General features: G+C 41.6%; 1 protein-coding gene across 6 annotated transcripts in view; it reads right to left on the bottom strand.

Annotated features, from left to right (window-relative positions):
* Window positions 1-359: 359 nt before the first annotated feature.
* The window catches only part of shank3b (SH3 and multiple ankyrin repeat domains 3b), a 64112-nt gene continuing 52030 nt past the window's right edge, over window positions 360-12441 (bottom strand). For 3 of the 6 annotated variants that reach the window (XM_042402703.1, XM_042402704.1, XM_042402702.1), the window contains exons 24-27: window positions 11070-11360; window positions 8676-9969; window positions 8536-8562; window positions 360-7647 (exon numbers count right to left, since the gene is read on the bottom strand). In XM_042402703.1, the coding sequence (XP_042258637.1) occupies window positions 7053-7647; window positions 8536-8562; window positions 8676-9969; window positions 11070-11360 (2207 nt within the window). In that variant the 3' untranslated portion in view covers window positions 360-7052. Of the gene's footprint in view, window positions 7648-8518; window positions 8563-8675; window positions 9970-11069; window positions 11361-12441 lie in introns of all 6 variants that reach the window. The other 3 variants (XM_042402707.1, XM_042402705.1, XM_042402706.1) reach the window with 2 other exon arrangements.

Genomic DNA, 12441 nt, shown 5'->3' on the forward strand with positions numbered 1-12441 from the left:
TTCCTTCATCTCCAGAACTTATTGCTACATTTTTCACTACGACATCAGAGCTCACCTGAGAGGCTGCAGCTCACATGTCTGTGTGTCTCTTTAGCATCATAGTTCAGTGATTTCAAGTCTATTTTTACAACTTGGGATAATAAATAATTATACTGTGTGCACAACTGAAGTCTGTTATTCAGTGATTTAGGAGTGTGTGGTCATTCCCTGTGAATGCAAGTCCTGAGAAGGTTTTATTATCTGTGAACTGAGGTTAAACTCGTCAGTCATTAACCTGTTTTTTTTTAAGCTTTTTGTGGGCAATCAAGTTCAGAGGTGATTAAAAACTGACTGAAAGAACCACACATGAAGGCAGAGTGTTCTCTTTGTAATAAATGACAGTTTATTATAAAGATTACAATCTGTTGCGTTGCAGAGCTCATCAGTTGTAATTGTGTGCTCTTTAGTCTTTAGAAAAGGGAAGAAAAAACTACAAGTACACACACGCCACTCACTCCAGAAGAAACTACAAACATACTGTAAAAAGAGGAAGCTAGAAAGGAGGAGGAAAACCATAAAACCATTATAACCAGGTGAATATCAGGAGGAGGAGGAGGAGGAGGAGGAGGAAGGTTTCACACAGGTTAGAAAGCCAGAATTCTCAGCCAATCAGCAGGAAGCTGAGGGGTTACCATGGTGAAGTCATAGTTTCTTTACGACACTATGGCTGTATCCAAAATCACTCCCTAGTTGCTATAAAGTAATCTGTATTTACTGTCACCATTTTATTTGAGTGTCCAAATTCTGGGCGTAAATTTATCTGCGCAGTGCCCTCAAAAATTTTACCAAATTAACAAAAAAGTAGCCTTGTGGCGTCGCATTTTTATAGATGCGCAAATGATGACAAGAAATGACAATCAGGAAGTGCATGAAATCTCAATTTGTTGCTCACTATTGAGTAAAGTATTGATTGTTTATTGTATAGGGAGCAGTGAATGAGTGAACAAGGGAGCAATTTCAGATACAGCCCATTAAAATATCCAGTGGCAGCCAATTTTGGCCCTTTATTCCATCTTTTTATACAATTGTCTTGGTTCTCTCCTGGTCGCCATGTTGGTCTTCTCTAATATTCTTGAGCAGCCATTTTGTCTCCATCATTCAGTCCATTATAACTTTCTAATTAGCCACATGTCTATTTTATTAGGCGAGAAGAAACTCTCAGACTTTAACTGGACACCTTATGGAGCGTTATCACAATTATACATCGGAGGCTTATCAAATCAAAAAAAGGGAGCTGGTATGGAGCTAACAGGCTAACATTTACTAGCTGTAGTCCCCCAAAATGCACTATTTCCTCCTGTTTGTTGTTTAAAACTACATTGGCCAGCTGTTTTAGGAACTTTAAAAAAAATTAAACTATTTGTGGGCTGTTTTTTTTGTTGTTTTTTTTTAAAAGATTTATGGCCTCAGTTGAAATAGGTTTGGGGCTAAGAGCAATAGACAGGGTAGGGAAGTCAAAGCATTGAGAGACAGACTGACACATTGTTGGATTTTGGTCTTTTCATGGGATTTGTTGACAATAAAGAAAATATAGATTATCACCAGTTGTATTCTTTGCTGTGATAACTGGACAGTTGGGACTGGAACACGATTGTAACAGTTGATAGCATGTTAGTTAATGTAGCAAGCTGGCAGATGTTAGCTATGCTGGACAGACATTTGCTTGTGTCAGAATGTGTGACTAACAAGGTTTCAAGTTGTGGGACTGTGTTGAAACGGGTTAAAATTTCTAAGTAGGAAAGATGGCCAAAAAAATCACTCCTGTGTCCAAGAACTTGGAAAAATGGATGGGGAAAACCAGGCTAAAACTTGTCTAAAATGAGACTCAAAAGACAAGACAGGACAGGACACGTTTTCATCCAAATGGCTTCAGATTTAACAATTAAGGTTCATGTGGTCATGTAAACTTCTAAATTATCTTCTAGTGTCAGCTGAAACTAGTTTGACTGGTGACAGAAGGTGAACATTTGGGTTAAAATGTATAAAGTGGGAGAATACCACTGATATACTTAATCATCATGTCACTGATGATATTTCAACATCAGGTTATTTTTCTGATTGGCTGAGAAATCTTATAATAAGTAAATGACCTCATGTCTGGTATATTAGCGTACAGAGGGATTCCCATTGGGGACCTGAGGTCAGAGGTCACACAGACCTCATCATTGATCTACATCCAACCTGATTTTTATTGTTCCACTGCAGAGAAAGTGACAGCCCACGTCTCATTCTGTGGTCTACATGGAGCTGATGACTCTGTACAGTAGACTATAGTCTATTATAATATATACTACACAGATATACAGTATTTATATGATAAATGTGATATTCACTGATGTAAACAGCTACACAGCAGATGCTCCCTCTTTACCTGTGAAACGAGGATGGTTAGTTTTACAGATGAATTACTGGAAAGGTTTGTGTTAACAGATTTTCTTCTATTTTCTTACAATGTTTTAATTTGGGGGTTGAGGCTACATCCGACTATTTTTTTTCCATTTATGTAACTGACAATCCTACTAGCACAACAACTTTATGCACTGATTGGCCAAGTATGCAAAGTTCCAGGATTTGAACTTGTCTACATATGATTCATCATGTTTTGTTCCTCACCAGATGGCAGGATTTTTGGCCCCGTCTTTGGATGTGGCAATTCAAAACAAGTAGAAACCCTTTTGCCTTCAGAAGTGGACTAACATAACTTCATACAAACTGATTTATTGCTCATGCTGCGTCCAGTTATATTGGACTTTTAAATAACATTCATGTCAACTTCCAAGTCGTAATTATGACTGTGAAACTGATTTATCAAAAAAACTCTGATATATCCAACTTGGCACGTAATTAAACACAAGTGTCTGGAAACCAAGCACACATGGACGCCTCATGTCAGCAAAAGTCTGTCATTCAGTGTAATTAAACACAAATTTAATGGATATAATGTAATTTTGTCAATGCAAAGTATTTTAAACCCTCATACAACCAATTCCGTTATTATATAACCTTCCTGAGTTGTCAGAGGACGTGAACGCTTGAAAGTCCTCAACATGTGAATCTTTATGATCCTTCCCATCCATCCAACATAGTGTGAACGCGGCATTTGATTGAAGTGTAACATTATGTTGCCTTGTACTTATGGGACGTGAAGTTTTACCTCTTATCTTTTTAAACATTACAAATGGTAAACATATGCAACTGATGACTGGGGGTCGTACGTGGACTCATTTTGTTGGGAACCACCACTCTAAAAGACAGAATTACTTGGATTTTCTGGAAAAAAGGGCAAACAACTGTTAATGCAATGAACACTATAGACTTGGAAAAAAACCAATTGATACTTAAGTGACTTTGTATAATTTATTAACTCAAAGTGAATTTAGTGTTAAGTTACTCTTTAAAGATACACTCTCTTGATTTTGCCATAGTGCCCCCAAATTCTAGAGTGTCCTTGTAGTTCACTGTTGATGTTTTGATATGTGTAGATTGTTTAGAGATGGCATAAGTCTGATTAACAGCTGATGTGTAACTGTTTATAAAGGCTGAATATCACATATGGATAAAGACTTCATAGACTACAACTTACCAAAATATTACTGTTGTAAATTTTAAAATCTACTATACTTTATATATATTACACTATATAGCTACATTATTCTAACATAATATATATTACACAGATTCTATAGTCTACTGCAATGTGCTGTACATAGACTATACATTCTATACCTCTGTAGTCATCATCATGGTAAACTTGTATAAATCATGATTGGCGGCTTTGCCTTTGTTTAGATACTTAAGTCATAAACAACGTAGTAGATTTGTTCTTGTGGAGTCAGGCACTGGAACGTTGTTTGTGCTTCAGAGGGGGATTGAAGAGGAGACACTAACATATCAAGTAAATTATGTAGCTGTATCAAATTTGATGACAAATTGTATGAAAATATTGAGAAAAGACGAGTTGTGGCAACATGCCTCATTTAGAAAATCGCTAAAAGCACTATTAAAGCTAACAGTTCCTGATATGTCATTACCGCGGATTCCCAATTCAAATTTGAGGGGAAAAAAGTGAAACAAATACACCTTCCAGCGACTCCGGAGATGTCTTGTTGTATTTTAAATTGTTTATTGTACAAGTGTAGACAATAAAATAAAAATGAGACAGTGTGGTTTTAGCAGCAGCTAGCATTGTCCTCATGTTGGGTTTTGAGCTCTGCCCCTACTGTGTCAACTAAACTCTGCAAGATATAGCATACAAGTCCCTAACCCATCTTTGGAGTTGTTGGAAGTTGTATTTTTTCACTATTGATAGAGCTAGACTGGCAGTTGCCCTTTACATCCATGTATGTCTTTGTGCTAGGCTAGGCTAAATAAGTTTAGGACCCATCTCTGTTACTGTACACACAAGTCTTCTCATCTGTCTCTGAGTAAGATGGTTAATGCAGGGATGGTTTTGCCCACCAATATTGGAAATGGTGCGGTCATACTGGATTTTGCAAAGGTGAAATTTACTTGCGTGCTGTGGCGCAAAGCTGGCTCGACAGGAAACAGCGTGGGCAGCATTTTAAGCATAAAGTGCGTCAGCAATAGCATTTCCCAAACTGAAATATATACCTTCTTATCAAACACTTTATCGTCATTAATCTCTTGGAATAAAGCATATCCCTCCTTCTCTGCTACTTGTATTTCACTGTGCAGTGATTTATAAAAGTTATATAAACAATCAATGCCACTCATTCTTTTTAATTGGATAGAAATCACCCTGAAATTTTGCATGTCAAACTTTAATCAGATTGAAGTCTACGTGAAGCTAAGAGGGCAGAATCAATCGCAACTAGAGAGAGGGAGGTCTCATTTTGAACAAATTTCAGTGTGACCGCTCTTTAATTCATAAATTTAGTGACTTTACATGAATGAACAATTATTAAGTTTGGCAACTCAATTTATGGCCTTTTTAAAACTATATATGGCCTCAGGGAAACTCTATATGGTCTGGAGGAAACTCCACATATGGCAGGGTTTAAATCCCCTTTATGGCAGGGAGGAAACTCCATATATGGCCTGTTCCTGATTATGGTTACTGCAAAGATATAGCAAGTACAGCCACACTTGATTGGTTAATTTAGGAATAACACACTAGAGTTAAGGGGGTTAACCTAAAAGTTTATGGTGTCAGTGTGAGGAAGGTATAGGAGGGGAAGGAGAAAGGTATTTTCTGTACAGATGGCTTTAAACAGATAGCACCATGTACAGTAAGCCCTCGATAAGCAGGTTAGAAACCAGAGAGGTTTACAGTTGGAGCTCTGCTGCAGCTCTCCCTGAAACACACAGCACATCAGCACAAAGTCACACTCATTGACAAATCATTATGAATTCCAAAACATCACCGAAATGACCTTGAAACTCAACTCATTGTCAAATCATAAGAAACTCAAAATCATTTCCAAACAATATAAACTCTGTAAGTCATCACCACCACATTATTATTACTTGTTATTCATAAATTCTAAATGATCGGCATTAAGATATGAACTCAAAATTAACACAAATTCTTTATGAGTGATATTTGATAAAAATGCTAAGTCACAAGAACTTTTCTGAAAAGGACTGAGACATATCCTCAGCTGATCTCCTGTTGTCAAAGCAGAGACTCCCGGCAGCTCGCTAATCGTCCAGGTCCGCTAGCAAAAGTCCTGCTAAACTCGTCTGGGGAAGCAGAATGGCACAAGGAAAAGAACCCGTCTCATAATGTTTGTGGTCAGTTTGTCAAATCAGCTCTTTGATCGTCTTTTCACCTGTCGAGACTGGCAGAAGAGCTTCCAGCTGTACTTAGCTGAGTATGCTGTAAGCTAATGCAATTCTTTGGAACACTGTGTGGATGGTATTAACTACTTTAGCAGGCACTCGTAATAAAAAGTCAAAACTCATATTCCTTTTCTGGATATTCTATTTTCTGGTGATCCAGATTAGAATACACAGAAAAAAACATGTAAAATCCAGTTAGTTTTATTAGCTTATACTACGTCCATATTTGGGAAAAGTACCAAATGTAAGCAACTGCGGCCATTCCATCCAGTTTGTCAGGGAATGGACACAAATTAGATGGAGATTAAATGGAGAGTAGAACATGAATTTGAGTCCATTAATCCACTAGTCCATTGACAGATGTTTTAATACTAAATTGTCATTTTTGGGCTACAAAAATGCCAAAACTCCACTGCTTCCAGCTTTCCAAATGTTATTACTTTTCTTAGTAATAGTGATAGTAAACTTATTGTTTTAGGATTGTGTTGGCATCTTTCACAATTTTTTGACATTTTATAGACTTAATTATTAATCAAGAAAATAGTTGTCAGATTAATCAACAGTGAAACTCGGTTGTAGCCCTAAAAGTGTTGTGTCATCTGTCTCTGAAAATGTCATATTTTGTGCTAAGATGGGATTTATTCCTACAAATTGTTTGGAAGCCAGCGTATTTAGTGCCAGTTTAGTACAATTTTGGCCGCAAAACCTGGTTTGCATGGCTGCCCAAGAAAAGGTAGCCAATCTCTGCATTGGCAATGTTGAACTTTTGTTTTTGCTATGAAAGCCCTGTCCAATGAAAAGGCATGTGTTCTGCCAGCAGCAACTAAGATAACACTAAAAGGAATTGTGTTCAACTATTATTCTATTTTGAAATGAATGACAACTTTGACGTTGACTGGGTATTTACTGACATGAACAGACGTAAAACTAAATATTGGACGTCTAAAATGACACTAAAGCTACGTACGGGACTCAGAGCTCAGTGCTACCAGTCGTCCTGCTTCACAACACTGAGTTGATCAAAGAGCTGATAAGCCAAAATGACACTGAGATTACTCAGAGAGCTGGGCTCCACGTTGGTAAAAAGGTCTAAAGATTCAGTCATTGATAAGATATCCTAGTCAAAGAGATGGCCTAGTGTCTGACCAGAGGTCAGGGGTTATGAGGTCACAGTTCAGGATGTCTAGAGGTGAATGGTCAGAGGTGAGGGGTCAAGTGGAACCATCCAGCAGCTGTCTGAGTGCCCTCTCGATGTTGATTCGGTGTCCCAGTCTGGTGACGCCCAGCTCCACGTAGTCCTCCTTGGTGAGGGCGGGGAGATGGGAGCCTTCGATCTCGTGCTCCTGGAAGCGCTGGCGATGTTCAGCCAGACCCACACTCTCCAGCCAGTCACCCACATCATATTTATTCCACAGGTTGAGGGGCCGCTGCCTCCATGGCCGAAGGGCCAACAGGGGCCCGCTGAGGACTGGGGAGGGGCACGGGGAGGCGTGGGGTGAAGGTGAGGGTGAACGGGACCTGGTTCGTGCGCTGGCACTTCGCATCACAAACCGAACCTCCTTTGGTTCAGAGGGGAGACTGAGACTAGACGACTTCAGGATGGTTAGACCACGACCCGAGCTCAGATCTGGCCTTTCAGAGCAGGGGGCGGGGGAAGAGGGAAGCCCTATTGACCTATCAGAGGGGGAGGGAGAGGGGGAGGGGCTCCGGCGGGTGACAGGGTAGCGACTTCCTGGTCGGACTGTGTAGCTGGCGCCATATCCTCGCTGGGAGATGGTGTGGAGTTCACCTAGACTGGAGAACAACCTACAACACATGAAACATCATCATTAATACAATTGTCAGTTATCAGTTGATGCATTTACATGAATTCTTTAGTTTACTGGTTGCTAAGCCCAGCTCCCCTTAGTTACTGCTGCTGCCCCTCTGAAGCTTTTCAGTTTTGCATGGCACACATGCAGTTTTACAGTGACGGTCGCAGATTTACACCTTCAAATTCATAGTAATTTTTGAAACATAGGTTTCTTGATTTCAGACAGAAATAGACAAAAGCTGCTTCTCATTTCTAGTAGGAGACCATTGATTTTTCCGACTCGTTTTTTAAATGAGACATAAGTTAGATGAAATAAGTTAATGCTAAAAGAACAAGGCTAAGTTTTATGTTCCAGACAGAAAGTCAACATCCTCACCAGTTGATGATCCATATAGAAGAAATATACACGGCATTGATTTTGTGTTGCAGTGTTGCTACTATGTCAATCATACTATTAAATCCTGTTTGAATATTTACCACTGAGAAATATACTTTGACAAGCAACAAAGAGGTTAGATTAGTGTGTTATTGTTTATATTTCAAAACAATGTGTTTTATTTTTACAGTAAGCTAATTAGCGGTAATGCTACTGTTTGCAGCCTACATTAGAGCAGATAAACATACTGTTTAATTATTTCCTTACATAGTTGCTCTTGTGTTTTTGGCTTTAGCTTGACAGGCTTTCTCACGGTTGCTAAGCTATGATTGGATAAGTTTAGAAAATGTCAGTTCCAAAGTTTTATTCAAAAGATGGGTGGAATGAAGAATTTCAGATATTTAGTAGTTAGTCATCTGCGAAGTAGATGCACGTTAGTTAGCTGTTAGCTAATGAAAATCATCTCAGCAATAACGAGAAATGTTTACCAGAGATAAAAACCTACGATTTACTCTCCCCACTGTCCACACATCTGGAACAACACAAATAACAGATACTGTTACACCCCACACCAAGACACACACAGTAGGGCTATCAGGTCAGTAGTACTGCAGTATTTACAGTATAAAAGCAATTTTGATGTACCTGGCACCTCCTACTGGTGACCTCCGGCCCGGGTCAAGGGGACTCGGTTCCTCCCCCAGAGAGTGACTGTCCTTGTTCAGCAGCTGCAGCCGATTAGCAAGATCCAGTCCAGATCCTGCCCTGCCACTCAGCTCCAGTGCTGAAGCCGATCGGCTAGTCAGATCCACAGCTGACCCCGACCCCTGACCTCCAAGCGCTGATGGACGGCCTATTCCATCCTCTGGGCTGAAGCCCCGCCGCTCCTCGCCACGGTCATCCCCGCCTCCCCACAGCTTGGACCTCCTCTGGAACAAATAGCGTGGCTGCCGCCCACTGGTGGGGGAGGAGGACAGTGGAGAGGAGGGGGAGGAGGAGGATGCAGCAGAGGGGAGGAGCTCGCTGTCCGATGATTGTTTCAGCAGTGGGTCCCTAAGTGCCGAGCGGCCCCGGCCAATAGGTGAACGAAGGCGGGGCTTAAGGCCTGATGGGGATGTGGATGCAGGGGAGGGGGAAGGGTGAGCAGGAGGTGAGGAGGGAGAGGATGGAGCAGGAGGGGAAGCCAGGGTGATAGAGGGAGGGAGCGAGCTGGGTGAGGAGGAGCTATCATGAAGCCGCTCGTCACCTCCTTCCTCGTCATCTCGTCTACCCAGGGAGTCAGGACCACTCTCCCCTCCCCCTCCCTCCCCACCTCGCCGTGGCAACAAGGTGAGGGAGGATGGTGGAGGAAGAGCAGGAGGACTGGCGAAGGCAGGGGGCGGAGCCACCAGGCCGATTCTGCGCAGCTCCTCTCTAGTTTCCTCATCACTGGATGACAGTAATGCTGGTGGGAGTGTCACTGTATAAGCCCCACCCTCCTCCTCTGAGCTGCCCACTGTGAGGCTTTTGCGTCTGTCAATCAGAGAAGGGTGGCTCTCATTGGCCAGGGTTGACAAGGGGACAGGTCTCCAGCGCTCAGGGGAGGGGGCAGCGGGTGATGTCACTCCTCCCTCTGTTTCTGGTCGCTCCACCTGTCCATCAGGGAATAGGGGTGGGGTTATGCGTTTATGCCTCAGCTCCGGGCTGGTCTGAGGAGTGGTGCGCTTTGTTCGCTGCTCGGGGCTCGTCTGAGGGGTGGTGCGTTTGGATCGTGGTTCGGGGCTGCTGTGCGGGGTGGTGATAGGGGTGCGCTTGTGCCTGCCCTCAGGACTTGCAGCCGGAGTGGGGATAGGTGTGGTTGAGGCGGACGCATGTTTAGTTCGAGGCTCGGGACTAGGCGTGCGGGCTGTGAGCGCTCGTTCTCGTGCAGCAAGAGCCAGGGCAAGTGGAGATGAGGGGTCTGAGGAGAGAAGAGATGGTTAATATAGTTCTATTGTGGGTGGATTTTAATATTTCATCATATTGTTGTAATTACAGATACTGCTCTTGGGTGGATTATATTCTACCTCTCCAACAGACACTTTACTGTTGCTCATTATCTACTGCCTAAACTGTGGACTACCTCAAGGCTCTGTCCTAGGTCCCTTTCTATTTTGGCGAGTATATCAAGGTTCTGTCCTAGGTCCCTTTTTATTTTGTGGAATACCTCAAGGCTCTACCCTAGGTCCCCTTGTATTTTGTGGAATACCTCAAGGCTCTACCCTAGGTCCCCTTGTATTTTGTGGAATACCTCAAGGCTCTACCCTAGGTCCCCTTGTATTTTGTGGAATACCTCAAGGCTCTACCCTAGGTCCCCTTGTATTTTGTGGAATACCTCAAGGCTCTGCCCTAGGTCCCTTACTATTTTCGGAAGTACCTCAAGGCTGTGTCTTAGGTCCTCTTCTAGTTTGGGAAGTACCTCAAGGCTCTGTCCTAGGTCCTCCTGAATTCTGTGGAGTACATCAAGGTTCTTTCCTAGGTCCCTTTGTATTTTGTGGAGTACCTCAAGGCTCTGCCCTAGATCCTCTTTGATTTTGGGAAATACCTCGAGGCACTCTCTTAGGTCTGCTCTATTGTGTATCTACATGCTTTCATTAGGATTACTAATATGTAATCATAACATTTCTTTTCACTGCTATGCCGATGACATGCTACTTTACATATCAAGAACTGAAAGAACTGTCCAGCTGATATCAAATGTTGGATGTCTAATAACTTCTTCCAACTCAATGAAAAGCAAAAGTAGTCCTCCTTGGGTCATTGAACTAATCACAATTTAATGATCAGTTTGACAACCTGACACATTCTGTCAAGCCTGGGCCCAGAAATGCAACAGTTGTCTTTGATTCCAATCTTACTTGATGATAATAAATTAGCACAGTCCTGTTTTATCAACTTCATACTGTTTCAAAATGTAATCTTTATCATTAGATTTTTATCATTCTGTGATTGGAGAAAGTTATTCATGCTTTAGTCTTTTCCAGTAGACAACTTGAGAGATCACATTAGAGTTAGACCAACCTAGAGGTTTCCCTGTCAGCGGGTGGAGGAAGGTGTGAGGTGTTGGTGAAGGCGAAAGGACTGGAGCAGGAGGGGGAAGCTCCCCAAGGTCATCCATTGAATGGCTCTGAGTCAAGAGGGGTGGTGCCTGATTGTCTGACCCCGCCCCTTCCACAGACAGGAAGAGGGATGATCGGCGGCCCTGGACCCGTGCACGCTCAGAAAGAACCTGCTGCTGGTATATCTCCGCCCTACTGGGGCTGCCAGGTCCACCACCATCTGACTTCACATCATGATCTTTGATTCCAAGTCCTAGAAGAAGAAAACATGGAGTCAGACTGATAGAAGTGATTCTTACACTCATTATCCACTGGATCCGGCTGTTTTTCCCTCTTTCATCTTTATGCACCTGGTAAATTTTTGCTGGAGCTGCTCACATCTCTATGCCTATATTTATTGGCAAATGTCTTTTTAATGTCTTTTAATTAATATTTAAACCTGCAGTGCAGAACTTTTGTTTCCCCCTTCTGGCAGTGAGAGTAATTACGCAAACACTTTTGACGCATGCTTATGACGTATGCCTACAGGTGTACTTGGACGCTTTATAGGTTTTTCTGCCGTAGGCTCTGCCATACCCCTAGCTGCTGTAGCCTACTCGGTTGCTACTGTTGCTCCCCTCTTCAGCTCTGGCAAACCAATCATTGCTGTTTGACATAAAACACATTGCTACTGGTCCGCCAGTGTGGGAATGTCACCACAGACACCAGATTTAAAAACTCGGGTATACTGTGAAATACAGAGATTTACATGGCGATGATAGTCTTAATCAGTATTGTGTGGACTCGTTTGGCAAGGGCTTGAATGTAGCAGACCTTCATTTATATGTTTATATGTATATGTCATGATGTATTTAATTTGTTACATACTTTGCTTTAATTTGTTTAAATTTCATTTTTGGGAATTAGGTGTATTTGCTTCCTGGTGGACAGTTAGATGAGAAGATCAATCAGAGTTGCTGCACACTTTTTGAAATCAAATGTAATGCTTTTTAAGACCTTGACAGAGAAAATTTAATACCCTTTCCACAGCAAAATGAATGCACATTAGGGTTGAGCTTTATTTTTTAAATCAACTTGACAATATTAGTAGGGATATTTTTCAGGATATTTTTGTATCTCCATATAACAATCATATGTAAAATCTTATAAAGTAATCAAATTAATGGCAAATTTAATGAACTGTGTCCCACTGTTACACTATACATTAGATAAAGCTCTTTGTGTTTTTAAAAATAGCATCAAAATTTAAAATTTTAATTTGCTCAGAATTGTTAATTTTGACAAGATTTTGTAAAACAATGAGGCTGTTCTGGTCGTTCTCGCACTCACAGAGT

The sequence above is a fragment of the Thunnus maccoyii genome, chromosome 23 (assembly GCF_910596095.1).
Source record: "Thunnus maccoyii chromosome 23, fThuMac1.1, whole genome shotgun sequence".
Taxonomy (NCBI): domain Eukaryota; kingdom Metazoa; phylum Chordata; class Actinopteri; order Scombriformes; family Scombridae; genus Thunnus; species Thunnus maccoyii.